This window comes from Enoplosus armatus, chromosome 13 (genome assembly GCF_043641665.1).
Source record: "Enoplosus armatus isolate fEnoArm2 chromosome 13, fEnoArm2.hap1, whole genome shotgun sequence".
Classification (NCBI taxonomy): domain Eukaryota; kingdom Metazoa; phylum Chordata; class Actinopteri; order Centrarchiformes; family Enoplosidae; genus Enoplosus; species Enoplosus armatus.
The window spans coordinates 825,243-844,400 of NC_092192.1; the positions used below are offsets into that span (position 1 = coordinate 825,243).

General features: G+C 43.0%; 3 protein-coding genes across 3 annotated transcripts; all 3 read right to left on the bottom strand.

Annotated features, from left to right (window-relative positions):
* Positions 1 to 2,209: 2,209 nt before the first annotated feature.
* Positions 2,210 to 3,193, bottom strand: LOC139295276 (odorant receptor 131-2-like). The gene has a single exon (XM_070917439.1). The coding sequence runs from the start codon at positions 3,191 to 3,193 to the stop codon at positions 2,210 to 2,212; it is 984 nt and encodes a 327-aa protein (XP_070773540.1).
* A 4,004-nt stretch (positions 3,194 to 7,197) lies between these two features.
* LOC139295305 (odorant receptor 131-2-like) lies at positions 7,198 to 8,190 on the bottom strand. Its single transcript, XM_070917475.1, has one exon. It carries the CDS (start codon positions 8,188 to 8,190, stop codon positions 7,198 to 7,200), a length of 993 nt encoding a protein of 330 aa, XP_070773576.1.
* Positions 8,191 to 12,411: 4,221 nt separating this feature from the next.
* LOC139295402 (odorant receptor 131-2-like) lies at positions 12,412 to 13,404 on the bottom strand. The gene has a single exon (XM_070917595.1). It carries the CDS (start codon positions 13,402 to 13,404, stop codon positions 12,412 to 12,414), a length of 993 nt encoding a protein of 330 aa, XP_070773696.1.
* Between the last annotated feature and the right edge of the window lie 5,754 nt (positions 13,405 to 19,158).

A 19,158-nucleotide genomic window follows, 5' to 3' on the forward strand; every position in this document is an offset into this window, starting at 1 on the left:
CTGTCCCCACTGCGTTACATTAACGCACCCACCCCCTACTGGACACATTATCTGGACACTTTACTTTATTCTGGTCAAAAACTGCACTGTTTGTTATTTATCTTGTTTTTATTTTTTATTTTTATTCTATTTTAGCTTTTATATTCTACTTATTTGTTATCAAAACAATAGCACCTTCAGACCACAGCAAATTCCTTGTAATGTATGTTACTTGGCAATAAACAGTTTCTGATTCTGATTCTGATTCTGATTCTAAACTTCTCCATCGTGATTTGTGCGTGAGTGAATAAGTGAGAACCTTCTCATGCTTCTTCAACTGTAGAGCAAATGTATTTTCTGTTTACGTGCAAACCTTTGTGTAGTTTCCTGTTTGTGTTTGTAAAATTAATACTGTGTCCCGAGGACCTTAAAAAGTGGGCGAACACTAGTTTAAGTTATGTTAATAACCATGGTTCTCTGAATACCAAATGTAACATTTCTTATAATGGAGAGCTGTTTCACCAGATTTCTTTGTAAGATTGTGATTGTGAATTTATACATTTAGAAGATTGGATTTAAAGATATTCTTCCTTTGTTAATTTTCAGAACCACACACATTCACTGTTGTAACCTCCATGCACTGGAATTAAAAGTATCCTCTTGGAACCGATTCTCTGGCCTGAATCATTTTCCATAGTTGTCCAACCCAAACCAGTGAGTCCTACATGTTCCCATCCTCACAAAACTGTCTTTGAACCGCAGCTTTGGACAGGCAGCTGCACATTTTTATATCTAACAGTCAGTTCGAAATCTCTTTGACTGCTCACTATTGAGTATGCAGTACATAGAAAGTAGTAAACGAGTAAACAAAGGTATTGATTTCAGGCAGAGTCATACTGTTTTATTTGCACATTAGTATGAATGTTAGCATGCTAATGTTATTATTTTAACATTGTCACATTTCACATATTAGCATGCTATCGTTTATGATCCACTCACTAACTAAAAGGACTAGCTAAAGGATAACGATGGTTTCATACTACTCTGGGCTTGTTTTTGTAGTTGTGGCTTTTGTCATGGAACAGGTTATACTGGTAAAATGATTTGGTTTTATGTCTAGGGGATTTCATTTCCGCTATGCTATACAAGCTTCCAAGAGGCCACAACATCTGTGATTGTCTGACGGCTCGTTTTTCTTGCCCCGTTGGTCTACATTTCAGAAATCTCAGCAATTACTTTGGTGGGTACAATGTTATAATAACTGTCTGAAACGGCAACCAGAGTTACTAAAATAAGACCCATGATTTAATGAAACAGAATTGTCCTTTAACATTGTGCTGCTTCCGTTTGATTCATCTCTAGAAAATGAATAGGAGGTGGTGGTTCTGTCTAGGTCACTGTGTTTTCAATATTTTTACCCTTAGTTCTATATGATAAAAAGTCATGTTTTTCCTTTAGTCTCAGGTTTGTTCAACCTGTATGACAGAAGTAAGGAAGAGAATGCAAAACTAAGTGATGAAGTTTTTTTTTATTCTGTGATTGTATGTTGAAGTTATGAGTGGACTATACCTTTTGTAAATAATAAAAAGTGCACTTAACTTGATCACATTTTCTTGAATGAAACATGTCCCCATATACATTTTCATTTATCTTAAAGGATATTTCAAGGCTCACTGTTATATTCAGGGTGTCTTGTGGCTCTGATTACGGCTGCATGATGGCCAAAATGATGTTCACGTTTATTTTCAACAACATTGAGATCACGATCATTTATCACAATTATTCACTGATTTTAGAGACAAAATATTTTATTGCGCTTTCACATTTAAATGAACAGAGCACTTCTTTCACTTCCATGTTGTGCTGCTTTCCTACAAATGTACCAATCTTTGCATCAACATAAGGCTGGTCCTTATTCACAGTGCATCTCCTGGAAGCAAAATATAAATAAAATTATACTTAAACTTGACGTGACGTTCTGTACAGCGTTGCTGTTATGGATGTCTGAGTTGACGCTGGACAAGGACGGGGATTCACTGAGGTAACGTCAGCGACGTTGTATTCATGCATTCATCATATTGCAGTTTGTGGTGTTTTGCACTAGTAAGTATTTATACACTTTGTCATAACTAGCATGCAGCAAATCCCACAAAAAGTTCTACCCTACTCATTCTCTGTTTCAATTGTGAATAAATTAACACATTTTGTTAAAAATAATATTCATCTATATCTAAGTGACAACTATGCTGATTTTTGCCTTGGCTGGGACGAGTGAGAGAGACAGTGAGCATCTCCACTGACAACAGAGATGGTACATGAGGATGGGTCTGATGGTCTGGTCTCTGAGACCATAAATGAGAGAACTCAGACATCTTGGGAAGATGCTAATACACAAGTAAATGACAATCTGGATGCGCACAAATATTATCCTGTCAACAACCTTTGAGATAGCTAGGAGTAAGGGGTTGTGTATAGTTGAGGAGAGACTGAGGCCCAGCTGCACCAGATGCAGCAGCAGCGTGTTACGAGCCTTATGGGCTGAAGCTTTGTCTGTGGAGGCCGACCTGGCTGCTACCATCACACCGATATAAGAAGAAACGACTGCCACACCAGCTGATACAAACAGAAAATAAGAATAGGCTTGGTCATAAAGATCAGACATTGGATCAAGCAACATGCTTTCTTTGCCACAAAAGTCTTTCATCTGCAGGCTCTCCAGGTCTTCAAATGGGAACCATAACAGCAACAGAACCCGAGTGAGGATATTTAGTGAACTGAAGGCCCAAACCAAACAAATAGCCACCCCTGTGTTTCTGATGGTGATGATGGTAGCGTGCCTCAGTGGGTAGCACACAGCTACATATCTCTCCAGACACATCACCACCAGTGTGAGAGGAGAGATCACAATTGTGAGATCAGCGAGCATGACAAGAACACCACATACAGGATACGTCAGTCTTATTCTACAAGCAGCCAGTATGTACAGTAACTGACTCAGTGCCATCTGAACAGTGTCTGCAAAAAGGAGGTTATACAGAAGAATGTAACGTGAGGTCTCACGAAACACTGGTTTACTCCTCAAGGTGAATAACAAGGTCCCATTAATGAAGAGAAACACACAGCATGGTACTGTAGATAAGGAGGAAAACATCACCCTTTCCAGTAACCCCCGACCGACAGTGATGTTGGCCTGAGCTTGAGTTGCATTTGACATCTCATAGAAGCATTGAAGACACATAAAACATGTTAAACTCTTGATGCAAGCGGACAGCGAAAACAAAAAGAATCTTTTCCTGTTTGTATTCCTACAACAGTGAAGATATTTCATCTTTAGAGCAGAGAATGACACTGAGTTCACATCCAAAACCCCAAATCATCCACATGCTTTTCAGCAGGGTAGAGACCCGACTTGTTGCCATGTGGGCAGAGCTGGTCTGCAGGGTTTGTCTGCCTTCACATATTGTTTATGAACTCTGTCCACACATCACTTCACATGACACAATCACATGCCAGCATTGTTAACAAATGATTAATTGGTGATGTAACCTCTATAGCACCACCTCCTCAATCCCCTGATCCACGTCATCATATCCATGATGCAGCAGCACCTACTCAACTTGTAGAAATTATGAGGAATGTACTGTCAATTTGTTCTCTTGCAGTCTTGTGTATGTTTTGCTTTTGACCGTTTAAAACATGGCCATGAAAATGTTGTAATGTTTAAGGAAACCACTAACTGTGAAGATGAAAACTATTACCACTTAGGTTCTCCTTTGTCACAACTACTGGGCCAGACATAGCAGGAAGGCACCAGACAGATCCTGACTTTATCCTTGATCGAGGGGACCGTCGGTTTCACTGCCAGGAGCTCAGCACTCTTTGCACTGGTCCCTGCAAACTTCCACCATGAATAATTGCAGATGATGCACACTCTCCTTGTCGCTGAGTGGCTCTTTGGTCTGTGGTGCCACAAAGCAAATCCCTTCTCCTCCACCTCCTTCAAAAAAACACACACAAGGAACCGAACACACATAGGATTTGTAAAGAGAGGAATGCCATGAAGAACAACAACACGCGCTGCACAATGGCAGCCACTGTCAAAGTTTTCACAAAGAGATTGCACATGCAGAGCCTGTGTCCTTTCTCCAGATCTGTCCACAGTGCACACCACGGTGTCGAGCAGGAATGGAAACTCCCAAAAGAACGACAACACAAGTATGAGGACGACTGCAGAGGAGAAGACGCGCAGAATCGTCGCAGGGTATACTCTTTTCAGGAGTGGTACCACCAGGCAGGGCAGGAGTCGTTCTTAGTGATGCCACCAGCCAAACCAACAAATGAGTAGCCATCCCAGGGAACACATCAGTGCCAAACAGATGCTCATGGTCTTGTCCATTGTGGGTTTGGAATTCCCAACTCTACAAATCATGGATTCTTATAGTGTCAGCAGGTCTTACTTAGTGCTTCTGAGATCTGTCATTTATCTGCTGTTTCAGAGCTTTTGTCAGTGATGCTTCACCTTGTCATCCGATCAGAAGCTTGCTTTTCCTATGTATCAACAACGATTCCCAGGCTTTTCATGGAGGTGTTCAAACTGTGTTTGGACCGCAGCTTTGGACGGGCGGCTGCACATTTTCCTTCAGCTATCTCGCCATGTAGAAGCTATTTCAGGAGATGAATGTTATTCATACGGTGACTGTGTCAGGGCCCTCTGACCTGTCACTTCCTAAGCAAGGAATGGATACTCGGCGTGCAAGCATGACTAAGGACATTAGTATCAGGAATCTTATTTTGCCATTTGGTCCTCATGAGCTTGAGATCGCAGAGACAAGTGGTATGAAAAGGATTCAGGCGAGACTGCTGTAGTCCAAAGCCTGCATGCGTACATCAACACGCGGAGTACAATAACCTGACACACAGTTTAGTGATAATGCCTCTGTCACTCCGGACATTTGTACACAGTCTAGAAAAAGCACTTCTGGCTTTAGCTAGTCTTTATCAACTTCCATATCATTATTCTCTTGTCTGGAAAGTGTGGTCACAAAGTCAATTGTTCAGCATGTCAACAAACTAAAATACAATTTTTACCTATGCTGTGCCTGAGATCGTTATGCCCTCTGCTTCCTAGAAGGAGTCTCTCTCTCTTTCCCTGTCTGTGTGTCACTATGCTTGATTACAGGAGTGGGATCAGGTGTGCAGGTGTCGGGCGCCCAGCTGCTAATCATCTCCAATCTGACTCTGCAATTTAAACCAGGCCTCAACTCCACCACGCTGCCAGATCGTAGAGTCAGTTATTCAGTCAGTCTCGTTTCAGCCCCCAAGGTTTTCTTGTGTTGTGTTTAGCCGTATCGCTAATACCTGTCTTCTGTGCCTACAGCCGTCCTGACCTGACTCCTGCCTAAGACCCACTTCTGTTCTGCACTTTGGATCTCTAGACTCCCTCTGCCCGGCTTCCCCGCTCAATTTCCCCCTGCCTTGCTCTCATCCTCCGGCTCGCGGCTCTGCACTTTGCCCCCGATAAGAGACGTATTCATTTACACCAAGTATCCAGTAGTTCCGCGTAACAGAGATTCCCTATTCAATACATAATGTATTAATATTAACAGGCTGCCATCTTATTTGAGTGTCCGAATTCGGACTGTGTACGTTTATGCACTATATGCTTGCTGAGACTGAGAACGGACTTATTTTCGACTATGGACATTCTTCTGTATGAATTGATAAACTCCAGAGGAAGCTACCAGACACAGTTATCACGTGTAAACTTTGCTAGCCGGTACCTCTGTTTGATTAGCCTACTGTTATTGGTGCATAGGAATGAGCCACGTAAAGAGGCCTAATTACCTGTGTATCCTGCCATGCTGTTTCTGTACACGGATACCATATTGTGTAGTTAAGTGCATTACCTTCTCCTACGAAACTCATGTGTTACTGACTTATTGAAACGTGACCCAGCCACGCGGTCGACGGGACACTGACAACATTAAACTGGCAGTGAAAAGGTTTCTGACCTTAAATTATCTGCAATTTTATAAAGACAATGTCATGTTTAACTTGGCCTTCAAATCTGGCAACTCGAGTAAATTCGATAGTTCAAACAATGTCAGTTTCTTTTCATAGTGTTATTGTAATTTTATTAAAGTCAAACAAATGCTTGAATTCATGTTTGCGTTTCAGTTCGAAATCTCTTTGACTGCTCACTATTGACTATGCAGTATATAGAAAGTACTAAACAAAGGTATTGATTTCAGGCACAGTCATACAGTTTTATTCGCACATTAGTATGAATGTTAGCATGCTAATGTTGGCATTTTAACTTTGTCATATTTCACATGTTAGCATGCTATTGTTTAGTATTCACTCACTGACTAAAAGGACGAGATAAATGACAATTATGGTTTCATACTACTCTGGGCTTGTTTTTGTAGTTACATTCCTTTTGTCATGGAACAGGTTATACTGGTAAAATGATTTGGTTTTATGTCGAGGGGATTTAATTTCCACTAAGCTATACAAGCTTCCAACAGGCCACAACATACACTGAATAGCAAGGATTCTGGCTTTACCAAAACTCCTGTGAGCTCCACTGTCTGCTGTAAACATTCAGTTTACTGTACTTACTGTAGTTGTGTGCACACTGATTTCCCTTGAAATGAGACATTACTACCATCATTTCAGGTGGGCTCACTTCCAGTTTGATTGTCTGACGGCTCGTTTTTCTTGCCCCGTTGGTCTGCTGCTTCCGTTTCATTCGTCTCTAGAAAATGAATAGGAGGTGGTGGTTAAAAAGTGATGTTTTTCCTTAGTTTTGTTCAACCTGTAAAACAGAAGTAAGGATGAAGGTGCAAAACTAAGTGATGCAATTTAGTTTTCTTTTGTTCTGTAATTGTACTTTGAAGTTATGAGTGGACTATACCTTTTTGTAAGTAATAAAAAGTGCACTCGTGCCATAACTTGATCACATTTTCTTGAATAAAAGACATCCCTTATAAATTTCCCCAGATACATTTTCAGAGTTTTAAAGCTCATCTATCTTGAATGATATTTCAAGGCTCACTGATATATACATGCTGTCCTGTGGCTCTAATGTTAAGTATTTATACACTTTATGTCATAAATAGCATCCCACTCTACTTTTAAAAAGTTCTACCCTTCTCATTCTCTGTTTCAATTGTGAAGAAATTAACACATTTTGTTAAAAATAATATTCATCTATATCTAAGTGACAACTATGCTGATTTTTGCCTTGGCTGGGACGAGTGAGAGAGACAGTAAGCATCTCCACTGACAGCAGAGATGGTACATGAGGATGGGTCTGATGGTCTGGTCTCTGAGACCATAGATGAGAGCACTCAGACATCTGGGAAAGATGACAATGCACACATAAACAACAATCTGAATGCGCACCAACACTATCCTTTCTAGGACCTTTGAGATAGCTAGGAGTAAGGGGTTGTGTATAGTTGAAGTGAGACTGAGGCCCAGCTGCACCAGATGCAGCAGCAGCGTGTTACGAGCTTTACGGGCTGAAGCTTTGTCTGTGGAGGCCGACCTGGCTGCTACCATCACACCGATATAAGAAGAAACGACTGCCACACCAGCTGATACAAACAGAAAATAAGAATAGGCTTTGTCATAAAGATCAGACATTGGATCAAGCAACATGCTTTCTTTGCCACAAAAGTCTTTCAGATGCAGACTCTCCAGGTCTTCAAATGGGAACCATAACAGCAACAGAACCCGAGTGAGGATATTTAGTGAACTGAAGGCCCAAACCAAACAAATAGCCACCCCTGTGTTTCTGATGGTGATGATGGTAGCGTGCCTCAGTGGGTAGCACACAGCTACATATCTCTCCAGACACATCACCACCAGTGTGAGAGGAGAGATCACAATTGTGAGATCAGCGAGCATGACAAGAACACCACATACAGGATACGTCAGTCTTATTCTACAAGCAGCCAGTATGTACAGTAACTGACTCAGTGCCATCTGAACAGTGTCTGCAAAAAGGAGGTTATACAGAAGAATGTAACGTGAGGTCTCACGAAACACTGGTTTACTCCTCAAGGTGAATAACAAGGTCCCATTAATGAAGAGAAACACACAGCATGGTACTGTAGTCAGAGTGGAAAACATCACTCTCTCCAGTAACCCCTGATACTGCTTTTCAGCACTGACATTGGACTGAGACTGATTTGCATATGACATCTTAGAGCAACAGTTAAGACATGACACATTTCTTGTCGTTGTAATTGAATAAAAGCACAATGAACCCTGTCAGTTTGTATTCCTAAAACGGTGAACAGTACAGAGGTTATACAGAAGAATGTAACGTGAGGTCTCACGAAACACTGGTTTACTCCTCAAGGTGAATAACAAGGTCCCATTAATGAAGAGAAACACACAGCATGGTACTGTAGTTAAAATGCAAAATAACACTATTACTAGTAACCACTGATACTGCAGTGCAACAGTGATGTTGGTCTGCGATTGATTTTTGTAGGACATATTAAAGAAACATTACAGACATCTGAAATGTTAACCTATTGATTGACATTGGAGCGTAATAGCAAAATATGTTTTCTCCAGTTCGTACATTGACAACAATTATAACTAATCTTTAGAGCTGACATTGCTTCTAAGTTCACATTCTAAGCCCAAAGTCATCGGTGCATCTTTTTCCCTGTGCAGACAGTTTACAGGGTCGAGGCTTGTTTCCATGTGGGCAGAGCTGGTCTGCAGGGTTTGCCTGTCCTCACATACTGTTTATGAGCTCTGTATTCACACCCACTGCATGTGACATCATCACTTGTCAGCTCCGTCAACAGATGGGTAAAGATGCAAACTTTAAAAACTGAACATATTAACAATCAATAGTCGGTCAATTATTCCGTGTTAGACCGCCTTGAGCAGAGTGCCACCCTCACTGGTGCTGAGCTAGCCAAAGTTCTCCAGACAGAACTTACCATCCCCCTCCAGCAAGTCACTCCAGTCCCACTCTACCACTGATCCAAATTCTGACGATACAAGGTTTTTGTGGGAACCCGTATCACAGAGATCCAAAATCTGACAGAAGTCAAGAGCTGGCAATATGTGGACTCCGTCAATAACCCCTGTGTGATGCCTATCTTTGGAGCATTTAAGGCATCCGCATCGATGGCAAAGAGGCCCAGAGTTCCTCCATCAGCCACCAGAGCAGTGGCCGACCATGCCTGAGGCTCAGTCAGAACCTGAGGACATCAAGCTTAAGAAGTCGTCCTTCATTGGGAACATCATCTTTGTTCCACCTCCACAGCTACCTGGGCTTTACCATGTTCTCCACCTGGAAGGAACTTCTACAAGCTACAGCCTGGTCCCTACATTGGACAGCTGACCCTGGCATGAGCCTTCCTTGTGACACCACCAATGACATAAGTGCAGAGAAGCACCTCATGGTGCAGTCTCAGAGGGACTTGTTTCCAGAAGAGATGAGCGTCCTCAAGGCTGGTCGTTCACTTCCATCAGACAGTCGTCTTGGGTCCCTTGCACCAGAATATGACGAGGGAACGGGATTACTTAGGATAGGTGTTAGGCTGCAACAGTCAGAAGCTCTCAAGATGGACACGATCCACCCCGTTATCTTGGATCCACACCACTCCACCACAAAACTGCTGATCCGAAGCTGGACGAAATTCACCGCAGGCTTTGGATTCTATGGGTAAGGGAAGCCATCCGAAGACAGCAGCACACATGCCGAGAGTGCCACCATGGGCAGGCCAAGCCTGAGGTTTCCGAGGACGGCTGACCTTACCCCAGCTCGGCTGTGTCTGTTCAAGCCTCCATTTTGTTCGACTGGGGTGGACTGCTCCATATCACACCAGAATTGGCTGCCATCAGGAAAAGAGATGGGAAACAGTGTACAAATGTATGACCACCTGTTGTATACACCTCGATCTCCTTGAAAACATGGATTCAGAAGCCTTCTTAATGGCACTGAGACTGTAGGAAAGCTCTACTGGTTAGGAAAATTTGCCACCAATATGGGGTGTCTTGTCAGGACACGGGAGGCAGGGATATGCTTTAAATGGTTTATTTCTGAAGAAGGCACAGCAGAGACGCTTTATAGCCCGGCATGGTAGCCCATCCGAACTCCTTCTGGACAATGGCACCAACTTTGTTGGCATGGAACGGAAGCTGCGTTTGAATCCATGGCCCCTCACCTGAACGACCAGCTGGCTGAACAGAAGATCACTTTTCGCTTCAATCCACTAAGCGCCCCACACTTCAGGGATACCAGGGAAAGGTAGGCAAGATCGATCAAAACAGCTCTTGAGGTCTCTCTCCAGGAACAGACTATCCCTAAACCTGTACTACAGACTGTGCTTGTAGAAGTCGAGGCCATTCTGAACGCCAAGCCTTTGGGCTACTAATCTTCAGATGCCACAGACACGGACCCAATAACACCAAGTATCCTCCTCATGGGACACCACGATGCTTCTCTCCCCCAGGTGATGTACGATTCCAGTGACCTCCTAGGGGAGCACCTTTGAAGTCATGGCCTGTCCAGGCTGACCACTTCTGGTCATCATTCATTCGCCACTACCTGCCCATCCTCCAGGAGAGACAGAAATGAAGGAGGGACAGCAAGACAGTGGAGGTGGTCCAGGTGGTTCTCATTGTGGACCCACAGCTTCCATGGGCTCTCTGGCCTGTTGGGACGGGCAGCAGCTGTCCAAATTAAAGACCTGCCCGCCTGGTTCCACTTCCAATGCCCCATAATGAAGACAGTCCCAATACGGCCTGATTGACTTTTTCCCTGTTTCTCATCTCTCAGGAGACATTCGTGGGCGGCCACTTTGCACATTCCCATATGACTGGGGCGAGCGACGGGGAGCGCACGGACATGCATATTGCCAGCACCCGCTTCAGGACAGCGACAGACAGTTCAGTTAAAGTCAGCCGGGACAATTAATCCCTTTAAACGTCTCTATCGTGATTTGTGCGTGAGTGAATAAGTGAGAACCTTCTCATGCTTCTTCAACTGTAGAGCAAATGTATTTTCTGTTTACGTGCAAACCTTTGTGTAGTTTCCTGTTTGTGTTTGTAAAATTAATACTGTGTCCCGAGGACCTTAAAAAGTGGGCGAACGCTAGTTTAAGTTATGTTAATAACCATGGTTCTCTGAATACCAAATGTAACATTTCTTATAATGGAGAGCTGTTTCACCAGATTTCTTTGTAAGATTGTGAATTTATACATTTAGAAGATTGGGTTTAAAGATATTCTTCCTTTGTTAATTTTCAGAACCACACACATTCACTGTTGTAACCTCCATGCACTGGAATTAAAAGTATCCTCTTGGAACCTATTCTCTGGCCTGAATCATTTTCCATTGTTGTCCAACCCAAACCAGTGAGTCCTACATGTTCCCATCCTCACAAAACTGTCTTTGAACCGCAGCTTTGGACAGGCAGCTGCACATTTTTATATATAACAGTCAGTTCGAAATCTCTTTGACTGCTCACTATTGAGTATGCAGTACATAGAAAGTAGTAAACGAGTAAACAAAGGTATTGATTTCAGGCAGAGTCATACTGTTTTATTTGCACATTAGTATGAATGTTAGCATGCTAATGTTATTATTTTAACATTGTCACATTTCACATATTAGCATGCTATCGTTTATGATCCACTCACTAACTAAAAGGACTAGCTAAAGGATAACGATGGTTTCATACTACTCTGGGCTTGTTTTTGTAGTTGTGGCTTTTGTCATGGAACAGGTTATACTGGTAAAATGATTTGGTTTCATGTCTAGGGGATTTCATTTCCGCTATGCTATACAAGCTTCCAAGAGGCCACAACATCTGTGATTGTCTGACGGCTCGTTTTTCTTGCCCCGTTGGTCTACATTTCAGAAATCTCAGCAATTACTTTGGTGGGTACAATGTTATAATAACTGTCTGAAACGGCAACCAGAGTTACTAAAATAAGACCCATGATTTAATGAAACAGAATTGTCCTTTAACATTGTGCTGCTTCCGTTTGATTCATCTCTAGAAAATGAATAGGAGGTGGTGGTTCTGTCTAGGTCACTGTGTTTTAAATATTTTTACCCTTAGTTCTATATTATGATAAAAAGTCATGTTTTTCCTTAAGTCACTTAACTTGATCACATTTTCTTGAATGAAACATGTCCCCATATACATTTTCATTTATCTTAAAGGATATTTCAAGGCTCACTGTTATATTCAGGTTGTCTTGTGGCTCTGATTACGGCTGCATGATGGCCAAAATGATAATCACGTTTATTTTCAACAACATTGAGATCACGATCATTTATCACAATTATTCACTGATTTTAGAGACAAAATATTTTATTGCGCTTTCACATTTAAATGAACAGACCACTTCTTTACACATTTTGTTAAAAATAATATTCATCTATATCTAAGTGATAACTATGCTGTTTTTTGCCTTGGCTGGGACGAGTGAGAGAGACAGTAAGCATCTCCACTGACAGCAGAGATGGTACATGAGGATGGGTCTGATGGTCTGGTCTCTGAGACCATAGATGAGAGCACTCAGACATCTGGGAAAGATGACAATGCACACATAAACAACAATCTGAATGCGCACCAACACTATCCTTTCTAGGACCTTTGAGATAGCTAGGAGTAAGGGGTTGTGTATAGTTGAGGAGAGACTGAGGCCCAGCTGCACCAGATGCAGCAGCAGCGTGTTACGAGCCTTATGGGCTGAAGCTTTGTCTGTGGAGGCCGACCTGGCTGCTACCATCACACCGATATAAGAAGAAACGACTGCCACACCAGCTGATACAAACAGAAAATAAGAATAGGCTTGGTCATAAAGATCAGACATTGGATCAAGCAACATGCTTTCTTTGCCACAAAAGTCTTTCAGATGCAGACTCTCCAGGTCTTCAAATGGGAACCATAACAGCAACAGAACCCGAGTGAGGATATTTAGTGAACTGAAGGCCCAAACCAAACAAATAGCCACCCCTGTGTTTCTGATGGTGATGATGGTAGCGTGCCTCAGTGGGTAGCACACAGCTACATATCTCTCCAGACACATCACCACCAGTGTGAGAGGAGAGATCACACTTGTGAGATCAGCAAGCATGACAAGAACACCACATACAGGATACGTCAGTCTTATTCTACAAGCAGCCAGTATGTACAGTAACTGACTCAGTGCCATCTGAACAGTGTCTGCAAAAAGGAGGTTATACAGAAGAATGTAACGTGAGGTCTCACGAAACACTGGTTTACTCCTCAAGGTGAATAACAAGGTCCCATTAATGAAGAGAAACACACAGCATGGTACTGTAGTTAAAATAGAAAATAACACTATTCCTAGTAACCCCTGATACTGCAGTGCAACAGTGATGTTGGCCTGTGATTGATTTTTGTAGGACATATTAAAGAAACATTACAGACATCTGAAATGTTAACCTATTGATTGACATTGGAGCATAATAGCAAAATACGTTTTCTCTAGTTCGTACATTGACAACAATTATAACTAATCTTTAGAGCTGACATTGCTTCTAAGTTCACATTCTAAGCCCAAAGTCATCGGTGCATCTTTTTCCCTGTGCAGACAGTTTACAGGGTCGAGGCTTGTTTCCATGTGGGCAGAGCTGGTCTGCAGGGTTTGCCTGTCCTCACATACTGTTTATGAGCTCTGTATTCACACCCACTGCATGTGACATCATCACTTGTCAGCTCCGTCAACAGATGGGTAAAGATGCAAACTTTGGTGCTGAGCTAGCCAAAGTTCTCCAGACAGAACTTACCATCCCCCTCCAGCAAGTCACTCCAGTCCCACTCTACCACTGTCCTATACTGGATTCTGACGATACAAGGTTTTTGTGGGAACCCGTATCACAGAGATCCAAAGATCTGACAGAAGTCAAGAGCTGGCAATATGTGGACTCCGTCAATAACCCCTGTGTGATGCCTATCTTTGGAGCATTTAAGGCATCCGCATCGATGGCAAAGAGGCCCAGAGTTCCTCCATCAGCCACCATCATCACTTGTCAGCACCGTCAACAGATGGGTAAGGATGCAAACTAGTAGCTTGACATATTAACAATCAACAGTCTTTCAATTATTAAAAACTAAACTACATCCTACCTCAAGGACTGCACTTACAGGGTAACTTGGAGAGAATCTGTGTCTTAACCTTGTAGCCTCAGTACCCGGGTCCCCTCTTCTTTTCTCTTTACACCAAATCACTTTTCTCTGTTATTCACTCACATGGCTTTTCCTACCACAGCTATGCAGATGACATTCAACTAATTCTGTCTTTTCCCTGGTCTGAAACCCTGCTGTATCTGCGTGTCTGGCTGACATCTCTCAGTGGATGTCTGCACACCACCTGACCTCAACAAGACTGAGCTGCTCTTCCATCCAGGGAAGGCATCTTCCACCATCACCTCTCCATTACCATTGAGAACTCTGTGGTGTGTCCATCTCACACCTGAACATGAACCTGCATGTGCCACCCAAATGCACATCCAGAATGCAGCAGCCCGGCTACCCAAGTTGTCCCGCTCCTCCGCACCCTGTACTGGCCAGGTTGGTGGCTGCTCGAATGAGATTCAAGACACTGGTACTTACCATACTGCGCATGGCTCAAGCCCATTCTACATCCAGGGCTTTGCCAAACCATATATCGCAACCCATCCGCTACACTCTGCTACTGCTAATCAGTTTGCTCCTCCCTCACTATGAGCTGGGCCCAGCTACCACTCCGGGAGCCGGGAAGCCAGGGAGGCTGGGTGACTGTCCGAAGGAAGCATAGCCCTCAGCAGAAGCCCACGGTTCACCACCAACCACTTCATGTTTCGAACAGGTTCTCCCCACTCAGCGACACACCCGCTGAGAAGCAGATTCTGGTAATTGGCAGCTCCATAGTCAGAAACGTGAGGTTAGCGACACCAGCGACCATAGTGAAATGCATTCCTGGGGCCAGAGCGGGCGACATTGAATCAAATTTAAAACTGCTGGCCAAGGATCAACGTAAATACAGTAAGATTGTTATTCACGTCGGCGGTAATGACTCCCGATTACGCCAATCGGAGGTCACTAAAATTAACGTGGAGTCGGTGTGTACGTTTGCAAAAACTACTCCGTAGTTTTCTCTGGGCCCCTTCCCAATTTGACCAGTGATGATATGTTTAGCCGCATGTCATCATTCAACCGCTGGCTGTCGAGGTTGTGTCCAGCAAACGATGTGGGCTTCGTAGATAATTGGCGGACTTTCTGGAGGAGACCTGGTTTGATGAGGAGAGACGGCATTCATCCCACTTTGGATGGAGCAGCTCTCATATCTAGAAATCTGACCGACTTTATTAGTGAACCAAAACCGTGACAACCCAGAGTCCAGACCAGGATGCAGAGTCGCAGTCCTACACGCTTCTCTTAATAAAAACTAAGACCACCACTGCTATAGGCCAAAACAATAGGAAAATTAAGTGTGGACTGTTAAACATCAGATCTCTGTCATCTAAAGCTGTATTAGTAAACAAGCTAATATCAGAGAATCACATTGATCTACTGTGTCTGACAGAAACCTGGCTGTGTCATGAAGAGTATGTCAGCCTGAATGAATCCACTCCGCCCAGTCATACTAATACTCACATCCCTGGATCCCTCCCTGCCGAGGAGGTGGAGCTGCAGTCATCTTTGACTCAAGCCTGTTGATGAACTCTAGACCTAAACTGGATTATAACTCATTGAAAAGCCTCGTTCTGAGTCTCTCACTGCCAACCTGGAAAACACTGAAGCCAGTCTTATTCGTTATAGTCTATCGCGCTCCAGGTCCATACTCTGAATTCTTATCTGAATTCTCAGAGTTTTTATCAGGTTTAGTCCTTAAAACAGACAAAGTCATTATTGTAGGGGATTTTAATATTCATGTGGATGTTGATAAGGATAGCCTTGGTACTGCATTTACCTCTTTATTGGATTCGATCGGCTTCTGTCAGAGGGTACAGAAACCCACTCACTGTTTTAATCACACCCTCGACCTGGTTCTGACATATGGACTTGAAATTGAACATCTGTCTTTCCACAGAATCCTTTGTTATCGGACCATTATTTAATAACTTTTGAATTCCTATTACTGGACTACACGCCATTAGGCAAAAAAGCTTACACCAGATATCTGTCTGATAGTGCTGTTGCTAAATTTAAGGAAGTGATTCCATCTGCATTAAATTCAATGCCATGTCTCAATACAACTGAGGACTCCTATGCTAACCTTAGTCCCTCCCAAATGGACGATCTTGTTGACAGTGCTGCAGGCTCAATGCGACTGACACTTGACTCTATTGCCCCTCTTAAAAAGAAGATAATAAAACAAAGAAAGTCGGCTCCATGGTATAACATCCAAACCCGCAAATTAAAGCAAACAGTACAGAAACTTGAAAGGAAACTTGGCTCCACCAAACTGGAGGAATCACGTTTAATTTGGCAAGATAGTCTTAGAACTTATAGGAGGCCCTCTGTAAAGCCAGAGCAGCCTATTACTCAACATTAATAGAAGAGAACAAGAACAACCCCAGGTTTCTCTTCAGCACTGTAGCCAGGCTGACAGAAAGTCACAGCTCTATTGAGCCATGTATTCCTATAACCCTCAGCAGTAACGACTTCATGAGCTTCTTTAATGATAAAATTCTAACTATTAGAGACAGAATTGATCACCTCCTGTCTTCAGGTGGTATCTTACCTTCAAACACAGGAATCTCAGAAACAGCTGTAAAACCTGATGTATATTTAGATTGCTTTTCTCCCATTGACCTTCACCAAATTACTAAAACCATCTCTTCATCTAAGCCATCAACTTGTCTCTTAGACCCCATCCCAACCTGGCTGCTCAAAGAGGTTTTACCTTTAGTCAGCACTTCTTTACTAGACATGATCAATCTGTCTTTATTAACAGGCTACGTACCACAGTCCTTTAAAGTAGCTGTAATTAAACCTCTTCTTAAAAAGCCCACTCTTGATCCAGAGGCTTTAGCCAACTATAGACCTATATCTAACCTTCCCTTTCTCTCCAAGATTCTTGAGAAAGCAGTCGCCAACCAGCTGTGTGACTTTCTACTTGACAATAAGTTGCTTGAGGACTTTCAGTCAGGTTTCAGAGCTCATCATAGCACAGAGACAGCACTGGTGAAAGTTACAGATGACCTTCTAACTGCATCAGACAGAGGACTTGTCTCTGTACTTGTTTTGTTAGATCTTAGTGCTGCATTCGACACCATTGACCATCATATCCTATTACTGAGACTCGAACACTTAATTGGTATCAAAGGAACCGCACTAAGCTGGTTTAAGTCGTACTCAGTTTGTACATGTTAACGATGAATCCTCCATGTACGCCAAAGTCAGTCATGGAGTTCCACAAGGTTCTGTGCTTGGACCAATACTATTCACCTTATATATGCTTCCTTTAGGAGATATCATTAGAAAACACTCCATACATTTTCATTGCTATGCGGATGATACCCAGCTATATCTATCGATCAAGCCAGAAGAACCTCATCAGTTAGCCAACCTCCAAGCATGCCTTAAGGACATAAAGACCTGGATGACCTGTAATTATCTGATGTTGACCTCGTTGAAGACAGAAGTTATTGTTTTTGGCCCTGAACACCTCAGAAACACAGTATCTAAGGATATTGTTACCCTAGATGGCATTGCCCTGGCCTCCAGCGCCACCGTGAGGAATCTCGGAGTTGTCTTTGATCAGGATCCTTTGACTCCCACGTAAAACAAACTTCACGGACTGCCTTTTTTCACCTCTGTAACATTGAAACATCAGGAAGATCCTGTCTCAAATAGATGCAGAAAAATGAGTCCATGCATTTGTCACGTCTAGGCTGGATTATTGCAATTCCTTATTATCAGGCTGTCCCAATAAGTCCCTGAGGACTCTCCAGCTGATCCAGAATGCTGCAGCACGTGTACTGACAGGAACCAGGAAAAGAGATCATATTTCTCCTGTATTAGCTTCTCTGCACTGGCTCCCTGTAAAATCTAGAATAGAGTTTAAAATCCTTCTCCTCACCTACAAAGCTCTTACTGGTCAGGCACCATCATATCTTAAAGAGCTCATAGTACCCTATTACCCCACTAGAGCACTCCGCTCCCAGAATGCAGGGTTACTTGTGGTTCCTAGAGTCTCCAAAAGCAGAACAGGAGCCAGAGCCATCAGGTATCAAGCTCCTCTCCTGTGGAATCAGCTCCCAGTTTGGGTCCGGGAGGCAGACACACTCTCTACTTTTAAGAGGAAGCTTAAAACTTTGCTTTTTGATCAGGCTTATAGTTAGGGCTGGCTCAGGCCTGCCTGGACGTCTATCTTTCTCTGTGTCTCTTTCTGTCTGTCTGTCTGTCTGTCTCTCCCACTCTCTTTCTCCCTCCCTCTCTATGTCTCACTCTCTCTCTCAAACCCAACCGGTCAAAGCAGATGACCCCCCCCCACCTAGAGTCTGGTTCTGCTCGAGGTTTCTGCCTCTTAAAGGAAGTTCTTCCTGTCCTCTGTCTCCAAAGTGCTTGCTCATGGTGGGAACTGTTGGGTCTCTGTAATAACATTATAAAGAGTCGGTCTCGACCTGCTCTATTTGTAAAGTGTCATGAGATGACTTTTGTTGTGATTTGGCGCTATATAAATAAAATTGAATTGAATTGAATTGACATCAGAAAGGCAGAAACTCTGCCCATCTTCTGTCAAAGACTGAAAACTCATCTGTTCAGACTGCACCTTGGCCCATAAAAAAACGCTTTCTCTGTCTTTTATTGGTTGTAAATGTAGCACTGAAGCAGTTCAGCATTGATATTTAAAGTTGATGTACTTGCATGATTTTTGCAATTTTCGGGTTGTATCCACATGTTTGAATGCACTGATTGTGAGTTGATCTGGATAAAAGCATCAGCTAAATGTAATGTGATACGTCATGGTGCAGGTAGTACTAGAGATACTGTGTGTTGTTATGTCTAGGGGAATTAATTAGCATTAAGCCTTGTGGCAACACCTAAGAAAGGATGAGGTCCTTATATGAAACCCAGTGAGTTCGACTTGTTTCCTGCTGTGTCTCATCCATTGACTGGGTGGTGGGAGTCTTGCCTGGTGCATCCAATTGTGCACTGATAGCTCTGCATTGGT

Bases quoted from the DNA above. Each gene is read 5' to 3' on its own strand.
- LOC139295276 (XM_070917439.1), bottom strand. From the start codon at position 3,193: ATGTCAAATGCAACTCAAGCTCAGGCCAACATCACTGTCGGTCGGGGG.
- LOC139295305 (XM_070917475.1), bottom strand. From the start codon at position 8,190: ATGTCATATGCAAATCAGTCTCAGTCCAATGTCAGTGCTGAAAAGCAG.
- LOC139295402 (XM_070917595.1), bottom strand. From the start codon at position 13,404: ATGTCCTACAAAAATCAATCACAGGCCAACATCACTGTTGCACTGCAG.